This window comes from Ranitomeya imitator, chromosome 3 (genome assembly GCF_032444005.1).
Source record: "Ranitomeya imitator isolate aRanImi1 chromosome 3, aRanImi1.pri, whole genome shotgun sequence".
NCBI lineage: Eukaryota > Metazoa > Chordata > Amphibia > Anura > Dendrobatidae > Ranitomeya > Ranitomeya imitator.
The window spans coordinates 777,151,370-777,165,652 of record NC_091284.1 but is presented as its reverse complement, the minus strand read 5'-3'; the positions used below and the strand labels follow the sequence as shown (position 1 = coordinate 777,165,652).

Here is a 14,283-nt window from a genome sequence, read left to right as displayed (position 1 = left end):
TTGTGTTCGAAAAGTTAGATGGCGCTACTTCCCTTTCAAGCCCTGCCGTGCTCCCAATCAGTAGTTTTCCCCCACATAGGGGGTATTGGCGTACTTGGGAGAAATCACAACAAATTTTGGGGTCCATTTTCTACTGTTACCCTTGTGAAAATAAAAAAAATTGTAAAGTAAAATGTATGTGAAAAAAAGAGTTACGGTAAATTTTCTCTGTTCCTGTGAAGCGCCTGAATGTGGTTTTGAGAATGTGGTCCCTAAAAAAAAAAAAAAAAAAAAAAATTCATAAATTTTCTTGGAAAAATAACTTCTTTTCAACTTTTTTTTTTTTTTTTTAACCCTTACAGCTTCCTAACAAAAAAAATGTCAAATTGTGCTTGTGTAAAGTATACATGTGGTTAGCACTGCAGCCTTGCAGCGCTGGGGTCCTGGGTTCTAATCCCACCAAGGATAACATCTGCAAAGAGTTTGTATGTTCTCTCCGTGTTTGCGTGGGTTTCCTCCGGGCACTCCGGTTTCCTCCCACATTCCAAAGACATACTGATAGGGATTCTAGATTGTGAGCCCCATCAGGGACAGTGATGATAATGTGTGCAAAACTTTAAAGCGCTGCGGAATATGTTAGCGCTATATAAAAATAAAGATTATTATTATTATTTATTAACTATTTTATGTAACAGAACGCTATGGTTGAAAAGTTTGAAAATTGTGAAAGTTTTCAAACATTTTTGCCAAATTTCTGATATTTTCATAAAAAAAAAAGCAAGGCGTAATGGAATTACCACTATCGTGAAGTACAATGTGCCACGAAAAAACTGTATCAGACTCACTAGGCTATGTTGAAGCTTTCCAGAGTCATTTACCACAAAGTGACAGTGGTGAGAATTGTAAAATTTTGTCTGGTCATGAAGGTGAAAAGTGGCTTCGGAGTTAAGGGGTTAATAATAATGTTGTTAGCTACAGTTTTACATTAGGCCAGTAGAGGGCGCACATTACCCTTGGTTGTGTGATTTTGAATATGCAGAATTGTGGCACAGACTGCGGTAGGTCCCTGGGGGAAATGAGTGTTCTATATAATGGGGTGTCCACTAAATTCATTTTGCTGAGATATGTTATCAATATCAGATGGGTGAAGACCCCTGTGTCTGCCATGTTGGAACCTCTAAGAAGCCCTGCCTATAAGTTGACTTAATAAGAGATCGTCAATTTCACCATACGCTACAATTAAACAGTATACTTGTATTGAATAGGCGTTCAAGTGAATAATTAAAAAAAAAAAATAAAAAAAAATAATGAAACGATACTGTAAATGTTTTTGAAAAACTAAGTTTATGCTGCCCTTCTCCCCTAAATGTAAATGTCAAAATGTAAAAATATTCACTTGCTATTCCAGTGTGCCTAATTGCCTGAACTAATAAAATGCACAAATATTTATCCCATAAGACGAACACTGAAACAAACGAAATGCCAGAAATGACATGTTTCAGTTGTACACTTCCCACAAAAAATGCAATAAAAAGAAATCAAAATGTCTGTTTCCCAAAATGGGGTCACTAAAAACTACTGCTTGTGTGTGTGTATATGTTCAGATTTCAGGCTTGCATTGCGCCCCCCATTCACTTGTGTTGGGCTGCTAGCAGTGTCACTGAGCGACCCTTGGTTCTCATTCACTAGTGTTGGGCTGCTGGCAGTGTCACTGAGCGACCCTTGGTTCTCATTCACTAGTGTTGGGCTGCTGGCAGTGTCACTGAGCGACCCTTGGTTCTCATTCACTTGGGTTGGGCTGCAGGCAGTGTCACTGAGCGACCCTTGGTTCTCATTCACTAGTGTTGGGCTGCTGGCAGTGTCACTGAGCGACCCTTGGTTCTCATTCACTAGTGTTGGGCTGCTGGCAGTGTCACTGAGCGACCCTTGGTTCTCATTCACTAGTGTTGGGCTGCTGGCAGTGTCACTGAGCGACCCTTCGTTCTCATTCACTTGTGTTGGGCTGCTGGCATTGTCACTGAGCGACCCTTGGTTCTCATTCACTTGTGTTGGGCTGCTGGCAGTGTCACTGAGCGACCCTTGGTTCTCATTCACTAGTGTTGGGCTGCTGGCAGTGTCACTGAGCAAACCTTGGTTCTCATTCACTAGTGTTGGGCTGCTGGCAGTGTCACTGAGCAAACCTTGGTTCTCATTCACTTGTGTTGAGCTGCTGGCAGTGTCACTGAGCGACCCTTGGCCCTCATTAACTTGTGCTGGGCTGCTGGCAGTGTCACTGAGAGACCCTTGGTTCTCATTCACTAGTGTTGGGCTGCTGGCAGTGTCACGGAGCAAACCTTGGTTCTCATTCACTTGGGTTGGGCTGCTGGCAGTGTCACTGAGCGACCATTGGTTCTCATTCACTTGGGTTGTGCTGCTGGCAGTGTCACTGAGCGACCCTTGGTTCTCATTCACTTGTGTTGGGCTGCTGGCAGTGTGACTGAGCGACCCTTGGTTCTCATTCACTTGTGTTGGGCTGCTGGCAGTGTCACTGAGCGACCCTTGGTTCTCATTCACTAGTGTTGGGCTGCTGGCAGTGTCACTGAGCGACCATTGGTTCTCATTCATTTGGGTTGGGCTGCTGGCAGTGTCACTGAGCGACCCTTGGTTCTCATTCACTTGTGTTGGGCTGCTAGCAGTGTCACTGAGCGACCCTTGGTTCTCATTCACTTGTGTTGGGCTGCTGGCAGTGTCACGGAGCGACCCTTGGTTCTCATTCACTTGTGTTGGGCTGCTGGCAGTGTCACTGAGCGACCCTTGGTTCTCATTCACTTGTGTTGGGCTGCTGACAGTGTCACGGAGCGACCCTTGGTTCTCATTCACTAGTGTTGGGCTGCTGGCAGTGTCACTGAGCAACCCTTGGTTCTCATTCACTTGGGTTGGGCTGCTGGCAGTGTCACGGAACGACCCTTGGTTCTCATTCACTAGTGTTGGGCTGCTGGCAGTGTCACGGAGCAAACCTTGGTTCTCATTCACTTGGGTTGGGCTGCTGGCAGTGTCACTGAGCGACCCTTGGTTCTCATTCACTAGTGTTGGGCTGCTGGCAGTGTCACTGAGCGACCCTTGGTTCTCATTCACTTGGGTTGGGCTGCTGGCAGTATCACTGAGCGACCTTTGGTTCTCATTCACTAGTGTTGGGCTGCTGGCAGTGTCACGGAGCGACCCTTGGTTCTCATTCACTTCGGTTGGGCTGCTGGCAGTGTCACTGAGCGACCCTTGGTTCTCATTCACTAGTGTTGGGCTGCTGGCAGTGTCACTGAGCGACCCTTGGTTCTCATTCACTTGGGTTGGGCTGCTGGCAGTATCACTGATCGACCTTTGGTTCTCATTCACTAGTGTTGGGCTGCTGGCAGTGTCACGGAGCGACCCTTGGTTCTCATTCACTAGTGTTGGGCTGCTGGCAGTGTCACTGAGCGACCCTTGGTTCTCATTCACTTGGGTTGGGCTGCTGGCAGTATCACTGAGCGACCTTTGGTTCTCATTCACTAGTGTTGGGCTGCTGGCAGTGTCACTGAGCGACCCTTGGTTCTCATTCACTAGTGTTGGGCTGCTGGCAGTGTCACTGAGCGACCCTTGGTTCTCATTCACTAGTGTTGGGCTGCTGGCAGTGTCACTGAGCGACCCTTGGTTCTCATTCACTAGTGTTGGGCTGCTGGCAGTATCACTGAGCGACCCTTGGTTCTCATTCACTAGTGTTGGGCTGCTGGCAGTGTCACTGAGCGACCCTTGGTTCTCATTCACTAGTGTTGGGCTGCTGGCAGTGTCACTGAGCGACCTTTGGTTCTCATTCACTAGTGTTGGGCTGCTGGCAGTATCACTGAGCGACCCTTGGTTCTCATTCACTAGTGTTGGGCTGCTGGCAGTGTCACTGAGCGACCCTTGGTTCTCATTCACTTGGGTTGGGCTGCTGGCAGTATCACTGAGCGACCTTTGGTTCTCATTCACTTGTGTTGGGCTGCTGGCAGTGTCACTGAGCGACCCTTGGTTCTCATTCACTAGTGTTGGGCTGCTGGCAGTGTCACTGAGCGACCCTTGGTTCTCATTCACTTGTGTTGGGCTGCTGGCAGTGTCACTGAGCGACCCTTGGTTCTCATTCACTAGTGTTGGGCTGCTGGCAGTATCACTGAGCGACCCTTGGTTCTCATTCACTTGTGTTGGGCTGCTGGCAGTGTCACTGAGCGACCCTTGGTTCTCATTCACTTAGGTTGGGCTGCTGGCAGTGTCACTGAGCGACCCTTGGTTCTCATTCACTTGGGTTGGGCTGCTGGCAGTATCACTGAGCGACCTTTGGTTCTCATTCACTTGTGTTGGGCTGCTGGCAGTGTCACTGAGCGACCCTTGGTTCTCATTCACTAGTGTTGGGCTGCTGGCAGTGTCACTGAGCGACCCTTGGTTCTCATTCACTTGGGTTGGGCTGCTGGCAGTATCACTGAGCGACCTTTGGTTCTCATTCACTTGTGTTGGGCTGCTGGCAGTGTCACTGAGCGACCCTTGGTTCACCTTTGACGTCACTGCTTCATTTTTAATGACACCAATCACAAGCTCTAAATACATGCAGTTTTTGCTTTTTCAGGCTCTTTGTTTCCCGTCTCATTCAAGTTTGATTTGGTTTGTGGTCATAAGTCAGCCGAGAGTTGCTCAGAAAAAGACACGAGTTACAAGCCCTCCGTTAGGCCCCATTCACACGTCCGTATGAAAGCAGTATGGGGTCATCAGTGGTTTTCCAGTATGGATAAAGAAAAAAAAAATTAGCTTTAAAATTTCATTTTTTCCTTATCCTTTGTTTTATACTTATACTTTATCCATTCTTTTATACTTTGCAATCTTAAACGCATACAGCACAAGGATGTACGTGTTTTACAGACTCATAGAATTGTCATCTGCGCTGCTGGAAATAAAAAACCTGAAATGTCACCAGGTGGTTCACATGGACACTCGGTCCATGTAAAAACACGGACATGTACACAACAGCATAGGTCATAATGGGGATGAGTGGAATCCGTGACAAAAACAAGATACAACACATATTTAGATTGTTTTGATGAGTTCGCTGACGGATTCTCAGTTTACTCATTCTGTACCCAAGCAATAGAAAGCACAGAACAGAAACACTAGAAGACAAATTGAGCAAAAATAATTTGTAGCCCCCAATTACATGGATTTAAGTCTAAAAGGATTATATATATATATATACATATAACACCGACTTTTAATCTGTTTTTTGCTTTGTTTTAGCCTCCAGAAATACGTCCGAGAACAGATCCTGCTGGCTGTAGCCGTCATAGTAAAGAGAGGATCTCTAGACAAATCAATCGACTGTAAGAGCATTTTCCATGAAGTCAACCAGCTGATCAGCAGCGGTAACCCTACAGTAGTAAGTGCCGGCTGACATCTGCCACATTTTATTGTAATTCTTGTTTTGTTGATCATCTTCATGTTCTGGATAACCTTTTCCAAAACCAAAATAACAATTTATAGAGGGCAGCGGAGAGAAGATGCTTCACTTTTTATAGCTATGTAAAGCAGTTAATACAAGAGAAGATAGTATTCTGCTACAGATGGATCTGGATAAGTTGGAAACTTGGGCTGAAAGGTGGCAGATGAGGTTTAACAATGATAAATGTAAGGTTATACACATGGGAAGAAGGAATCAATATCACCATTACACACTGAACGGGAAACCACTGGGTAAATCTGACAGGGAGAAGGACTTGGGGATCCTAGTTAATGATAAACTTACCTGGAGCAGCCAGTGCCAGGCAGCAGCTGCCAAGACAAACAGGATCATGGGGTGCATTAAAAGAGGTCTGGATACACATGATGAGAGCATTATACTGCCTCTGTACAAATCCCTAGTTAGACCGCACATGGAGTACTGTGTCCAGTTTTGGGCACCGGTGCTCATGAAGGATATAATGGAACTAGAGAGAGTACAAAGGAGGGCAACAAAATTAATAAAGGGGATGGGAGAACTACAATACCTAGATAGATTAGCGAAATTAGGATTATTTAGTCTAGAAAAAAGACGACTGAGGGGCGATCTAATAACCATGTATAAGTATATAAGGGGACAATACAAATATCTCGCTGAGGATCTGTTTATACCAAGGAAGGTGACGGGCACAAGGGGGCATTCTTTGCGTCTGGAGGAGAGAAGGTTTTTCCACCAACATAGAAGAGGATTCTTTACTGTTAGGGCAGTGAGAATCTGGAATTGCTTGCCTGAGGAGGTGGTGATGGCGAACTCAGTCGAGGGGTTCAAGAGAGGCCTGGATGTCTTCCTGGAGCAGAACAATATTGTATCATACAATTATTAGGTTCTGTAGAAGGACGTAGATCTGGGGATTTATTATGATGGAATATAGGCTGAACTGGATGGACAAATGTCTTTTTTCGGCCTTACTAACTATGTTACTATGTTACTATGTTAGCTGCAGTCAAATCAGTTGTTAGGACTTATAAGCTTATGTCGAGGTTTGCCATGAAGATGGAAATATGTTTCGGGAGCGGTCCATTTTTTTCTTTTCTTTTTTATTTTCCAAAGCCATAGTAGCATAAGTTACTTTCATGAATGTGTAACGATAAGCTGTGGTTTTCTTTTCCACTCTTGGGAATGTTTCCACCAGCAGATACTGGGAGTCATTGGTTGCTCCACATTTATCCCCCATATTGCAGGATAATGCTGTGTAATGTTTCGCCGGTGTCTTGTAAGCGACTCCTTCCAGAATTCAGCTGGTGTAAGGTCAGGCTTCATTACAGCGGGGTCATGGAATAGGTTATGTCATCTCCGGTATGTAAGTTAAACAGGGGATTATTAACCCTGGGTGCCGGTTGGCTCTTAATCCTTATACCCAAAAGTGCTGATCACTGTTTTGACTTTAAAAAAAAAAAAGTGTTGTCATAAATACAAAACTAAAAAAAAAAAAAAAAGTTTTGCATTGTATTTATGACAACACTTTTTTTTTTTCCCCATCTTTTTCCTACTGGAATATAACTGCCAGGTTTCAGAACTTCAATATACTAATTAATCGCTGCTTTCTTGCGTATCTACAATTCCCTGGCCCCAGCTGCAGATGAGTGTGAAAAACCATCCATAAAACTCCGGACAATATTCATCTCTGTACATTTTTTACGTTCATGTGAAACTGTGTGTGATGCTATTTCATAGATCTACATTCAAGAATGCACATGATCAAAAGTTTCCTAGATTTAGTGTAGAAATGTATCCATAAAAATCTGATGCCACATGGTTGTTCTGTGTAAGATCCGTTTGTTTTGTTTTTTTCCCTTTTGCGCACCCGTAGACTTGAATGGGTGAGTCTCATCCAAGACTCAGAAGAAAGGCGTGCATGCTGCAAATTTACCATATATACTCGAGTATAAGCCGACCCGAGTATAAGCCGACCCCCCTAATTTTGCCACAAAAACTGGGAAAACTTATTGACTCGAGTATAAGCCTAGGGTGGAAATGCAGCATTTACCGGTGAATTTCAAAAATAAAAATAGATCATTATTTCCCCATAGCTGTGCCATATAGTGCTCTGCACCGTTCATATTTCCCCATAGCTGTGCCCCATATAGTGCTCTGCCCCATACAGTGCTCTGCACCGTTCATTTTGTCCCATAGCTGTGCCCCATACAGTGCTCTGCACCGTTCATATATCCTCATAGCTGTGCCCCTTACAGTGCTCTGCACCGTTCATATATCCTCATAGCTGTGCCCCATACAGTGCTCTGCACCGTTCATATATCCTCATAGCTGTGCCCCTTACAGTGCTCTGCACTGTTCATATATCCTCATAGCTGTGCCCCATACAGTGCTCTGCACCGTTCATATATCCTCATAGCTGTGCCCCTTACAGTGCTCTGCACCGTTCATATATCCTCATAGCTGTGCCCCATACTGTGCTCTGCACCGTTCATATATCCTCATAGCTGTGCCCCTTACAGTGCTCTGCACTGTTCATATATCCTCATAGATGTGCCCCATACAGTGCTCTGCACCGTTCATATATCCTCATAGCTGTGCCCCATACAGTGCTCTGCACCGTTCATATATCCTCATAGCTGTGCCCCATACTGTGCTCTGCACCGTTCATATATCCTCATAGCTGTGCCCCATACTGTGCTCTGCACCGTTCATATATCCTCATAGCTGTGCCCCATACTGTGCTCTGCACCGTTCATATATCCTCATAGATGTGCCCCATACAGTGCTCTGCACGTTCATATATCCTCATAGCTGTGCCCCATACAGTGCTCTGCACCGTTCATATATCCTCATAGCTGTGCCCCATACTGTGCTCTGCACCGTTCATATATCCTCATAGCTGTGCCCCATACAGTGCTCTGCACCGTTCATATATCCTCATAGCTGTGCCCCATACAGTGCTCTGCACCGTTCATATATCCTCATAGCTGTGCCCCTTACAGTGCTCTGCACTGTTCATATATCCTCATAGATGTGCCCCATACAGTGCTCTGCACCGTTCATATATCCTCATAGATGTGCCCCATATAGTGCTCTGCACCGTTCATATATCCTCATAGCTGTGCCCCATACAGTGCTCTGCACGTTCATATATCCTCATAGCTGTGCCCCATATAGTGCTCTGCGCCGTTCATATATCCTCATAGATGTGCCCCATACTGTGCTCTGCACCGTTCATATATCCTCATAGCTGTGCCCCATACAGTGCTCTGCACCGTTCATATATCCTCATAGATGTGCCCCATACTGTGCTCTGCACCGTTCATATATCCTCATAGCTGTGCCCCATACAGTGCTCTGCACTGTTCATATATCCTCATAGCTGTGCCCCATACTGTGCTCTGCACCGTTCATATATCCTCATAGCTGTGCCCCATACTGTGCTCTGCACCGTTCATATATCCTCATAGATGTGCCCCATACTGTGCTCTGCACCGTTCATATATCCTCATAGCTGTGCCCCATACAGTGCTCTGCACTGTTCATATATCCTCATAGCTGTGCCCCATACTGTGCTCTGCACCGTTCATATATCCTCATAGATGTGCCCCATACAGTGCTCTGCACCGTTCATATATCCTCATAGATGTGCCCCATATAGTGCTCTGCACCGTTCATATATCCTCATAGCTCTGCCCCATACAGTGCTCTGCACCGTTCATATATCCTCATAGCTGTGCCCCATACAGTGCTCTGCACCGTTCATATATCCTCATAGCTGTGCCCCATACAGTGCTCTGTACCGTTCATATATCCTCATAGCTGTGCCCCATACAGTGCTCTGCACCGTTCATATATCCTCATAGCTGTGCCCCATACTGTGCTCTGCACCGTTCATATATCCTCATAGCTGTGCCCCATATAGTGCTCTGCACCGTTCATATATCCTCATAGATGTGCCCCATACAGTGCTCTGCACTGTTCATATATCCTCATAGATGTGCCCCATACAGTGCTCTGCACTGTTCATATATCCTCATAGCTGTGCCCCATACTGTGCTCTGCACCGTTCATATATCCTCATAGCTGTGCCCCATACAGTGCTTTGCACTGTTCATATATCCTCATAGCTGTGCCCCATACTGTGCTCTGCACCGTTCATATATCCTCATAGCTGTGCCCCATACAGTGCTCTGCACCGTTCATATATCCTCATAGATGTGCCCCATACAGTGCTCTGCACGTTCATATATCCTCATAGCTGTGCCCCATACAGTGCTCTGCACGTTCATATATCCTCATAGCTGTGCCCCATACAGTGCTCTGCACCGTTCATATATCCTCATAGCTGTGCCCCATACAGTGCTCTGCACTGTTCATATATCCTCATAGCTGTGCCCCATACTGTGCTCTGCACGTTCATATATCCTCATAGCTGTGCCCCATACAGTGCTCTGCACTGTTCATATATCCTCATAGATGTGCCCCATACAGTGCTCTGCACCGTTCATATATCCTCATAGCTGTGCCCCATACAGTGCTCTGCACGTTCATATATCCTCATAGCTGTGCCCCATACAGTGCTCTGCACTGTTCATATATCCTCATAGATGTGCCCCATACAGTGCTCTGCACCGTTCATATATCCTCATAGCTGTGCCCCATACTGTGCTCTGCACCGTTCATATATCCTCATAGCTGTGCCCCATACTGTGCTCTGCACCGTTCATATATCCTCATAGATGTGCCCCATACTGTGCTCTGCACCGTTCATATATCCTCATAGCTGTGCCCCATATAGTGCTCTGCACCGTTCATATATCCTCATAGATGTGCCCCATACAGTGCTCTGCACCGTTCATATATCCTCATAGATGTGCCCCATACAGTGCTCTGCACCGTTCATATATCCTCATAGATGTGCCCCATACAGTGCTCTGCACCGTTCATATATCCTCATAGATGTGCCCCATATAGTGCTCTGCACCGTTCATATATCCTCATAGATGTGCCCCATACAGTGCTCTGCACCGTTCATATATCCTCATAGATGTGCCCCATACAGTGCTCTGCACCGTTCATATATCCTCATAGCTGTGCCCCATACAGTGCTCTGCACTGTTCATATATCCTCATAGCTGTGCCCCATACAGTGCTCTGCACGTTCATATATCCTCATAGCTGTGCCCCATATAGTGCTCTGCACCGTTCATATATCCTCATAGCTGTGCCCCATACAGTGCTCTGTACCGTTCATATATCCTCATAGCTGTGCCCCATACAGTGCTCTGTACCGTTCATATATCCTCATAGCTGTGCCCCATACAGTGCTCTGTACCGTTCATATATCCTCATAGCTGTGCCCCTTACAGTGCTCTGCACGTTCATATATCCTCATAGATGTGCCCCATACAGTGCTCTGTACCGTTCATATATCCTCATAGCTGTGCCCCATACAGTGCTCTGCACGTTCATATATCCTCATAGCTGTGCCCCATACAGTGCTCTGCACCGTTCATATATCCTCATAGCTGTGCCCCATACAGTGCTCTGTACCGTTCATATATCCTCATAGCTGTGCCCCATACTGTGCTCTGCACCGTTCATATATCCTCATAGATGTGCCCCATACAGTGCTCTCACCGTTCATATATCCTCATAGCTGTGCCCCATACAGTGCTCTGCACCGTTCATATATCCTCATAGATGTGCCCCATACTGTGCTCTGCACCGTTCATATATCCTCATAGCTGTGCCCCATACAGTGCTTTGCACCGTTCATATATCCTCATAGCTGTGCCCCATACAGTGCTTTGCACCGTTCATATATCCTCATAGCTGTGCCCCATACAGTGCTTTGCACCGTTCATATATCCTCATAGATGTGCCCCATACAGTGCTCTCACCGTTCATATATCCTCATAGCTGTGCCCCATACTGTGCTCTGCACCGTTCATATATCCTCATAGCTGTGCCCCATACTGTGCTCTGCACTGTTCATATATCCTCATAGATGTGCCCCATACAGTGCTCTGCACCGTTCATATATCCTCATAGCTGTGCCCCATACAGTGCTCTGCACCGTTCATATATCCTCATAGATGTGCCCCATACAGTGCTCTGCACCGTTCATATATCCTCATAGCTGTGCCCCATACAGTGCTTTGCACCGTTCATATATCCTCATAGATGTGCCCCATACAGTGCTCTGCACCGTTCATATATCCTCATAGATGTGCCCCATACAGTGCTCTGCACTGTTCATATATCCTCATAGCTGTGCCCCATATAGTGCTCTGCACCGTTCATATATCCTCATAGCTGTGCCCCATACAGTGCTCTGCACCGTTCATATATCCTCATAGCTGTGCCCCATACAGTGCTCTGTACCGTTCATATATCCTCATAGCTGTGCCCCATACAGTGCTCTGTACCGTTCATATATCCTCATAGCTGTGCCCCATACAGTGCTCTGTACCGTTCATATATCCTCATAGCTGTGCCCCATACTGTGCTCTGCACCGTTCATATATCCTCATAGATGTGCCCCATACAGTGCTCTCACCGTTCATATATCCTCATAGCTGTGCCCCATACAGTGCTCTGCACCGTTCATATATCCTCATAGATGTGCCCCATACTGTGCTCTGCACCGTTCATATATCCTCATAGCTGTGCCCCATACAGTGCTCTGCACCGTTCATATATCCTCATAGATGTGCCCCATACTGTGCTCTGCACCGTTCATATATCCTCATAGCTGTGCCCCATACAGTGCTTTGCACCGTTCATATATCCTCATAGCTGTGCCCCATACAGTGCTTTGCACCGTTCATATATCCTCATAGCTGTGCCCCATACAGTGCTCTGCACCGTTCATATATCCTCATAGATGTGCCCCATACAGTGCTTTGCACCGTTCATATATCCTCATAGCTGTGCCCCATACAGTGCTTTGCACCGTTCATATATCCTCATAGCTGTGCCCCATACAGTGCTCTGCACTGTTCATATATCCTCATAGCTGTGCCCCATACAGTGCTTTGCACCGTTCATATATCCTCATAGCTCTGCCCCATACTGTGCTCTGCACCGTTCATATATCCTCATAGATGTGCCCCATACAGTGCTCTGCACCGTTCATATATCCTCATAGCTGTGCCCCATACAGTGCTCTGCACCGTTCATTTTGTCCCATAGATGCTCCACATAAATCTGTGCCGCCGCTGCTGCAATAAAAAAAATAAAATAAAAAAAACACATACTCACCTATCTTGCTTCCAGCTCCCCAGCGTCCGGTCCCGGCGTCTCTCTCCGCACTGACTGATCAGGCAGAGGGCAGTGCGCACACTATATGCGTCATCGCGCCCTCTGACCTGAACAGTCAGAGCGGAGCGACGTCGGGAAGATGGAGCGGCGCCCGGCGGCTGGAACGCGGACAGGTGAATATTACATACTTACCTGCTCCCAGCGCTCCTGACGCTCCCTCTGCCTGTCACAGCTGTCTTCGGTGCCGCAGCCTCTTCCTCTATCAGCGGTCACCGGCACCGCTGATTAGAGAAATGAATAGGCGGCTCCACCCCTATGGGAGGTGGAGCCGCCTATTCATTTTTCTAATGAGCGGTCCCACGTGACCGCTGAAGAGGGGAAGAAGCTGCAGCACAGAAGACCGTGGGACGGCAGGGGGCGCGCCAGGATCGCTGGGACTAGGTAAGTATACCTCAGCGCCCTCACCCCCTCACCCGCCGACCCCACCGCTACCGTGACTCGAGTATAAGCCGAGAGGGGCACTTTCAGCCCAAAAATTTGGGCTGAAAATCTCGGCTTATACTCTAGTATATACGGTATTTATTTTTTGCTTTTTATAAATTTTTTTTTTTTTAATGAACAGTTGGACTGAGAGAAAACGTGTTCATCTGAGCAGCTCTGTTAAATAACATGGGTCCGTGTGTTGTCCATGTGCTGTCCGATCAGAAATCGGACAGCGCGTGCCCTATTTATACACTCATCTGCATGAGTCTTAAAAGTGGCGACTGTGCTCACTCCCAACTCTCTTCATTAAAGTCTGTGGAATTGATTATTGCTTTGTACTTCCCATAACTTTTATTAGCTTCATTTTGTCTTATGCCAATTTGGTTAGATTTTTTTTATGCCCTTGATGATAGAATGTCTGTCACTTTTCTCCTCTTTCTCTTCCAATGTAGTTGGCATGTAACCACTGCAGCCAATCAGTGGCGCAGTGATTCTGTCATTTGCCGACCTGACGCTTGAATTTGTTTCTTTCTGGTTGGTCAAAAAAACACAAAATCTTGTTTGTATATGCCTGTAATATTGACTTGTAGGTTGACATTTCATGTCACATACTAAGCTGTTATCCTGATGACTAGTGATGTTTGTTGATAGGCTGATTACACATTGTCCTGGCCAGCTAGTTTGTTTACTTGCAAAACAGGAGGAAAAACTATGCTATGTGGTTCAATAAAGTATTTCCACACTGTTTTACCCTCACCCTGTGTTGTCTGGGAAGTATTACGCCCACAGGGAAAGAGCGGAGGTTCAGTGGGATGATCTCTGGTCCATGCGGTTTTGGCAAGCGGACCAGAGCACCCGCTGACCCCGTATCTCCACAGAAGGGAATATATTATAGCACAGTGGGGTCTTATGTGTAAAGGTCAAGATAGGGGTAGGAAAACCCCTGTAACATGTATTTGGAGACCATTCTCCTAAGATGTACCCAGGTTGGTTCTTAGTTACGCAAAACTTTGTACATGGATATTTGCGATCTCCAGTCCAGAAGTGCTATTTACCTGCTCATATAGGTTCATCTGCAGCTATAT

The 14,283-nt window shown here is 46.3% G+C and overlaps 1 protein-coding gene across 1 annotated transcript in view; it reads left to right on the top strand.

Annotated features, from left to right (window-relative positions):
* XPO4 (exportin 4) overlaps window positions 1-14,283 on the top strand; it is a 151,153-nt gene that overhangs the window by 32,189 nt on the left and 104,681 nt on the right. The window contains exon 4 of the mRNA XM_069759103.1: window positions 5,251-5,389. Coding sequence (XP_069615204.1) covers window positions 5,251-5,389 — 139 coding nt within the window. The remainder of the gene's footprint in view (window positions 1-5,250; window positions 5,390-14,283) is intronic.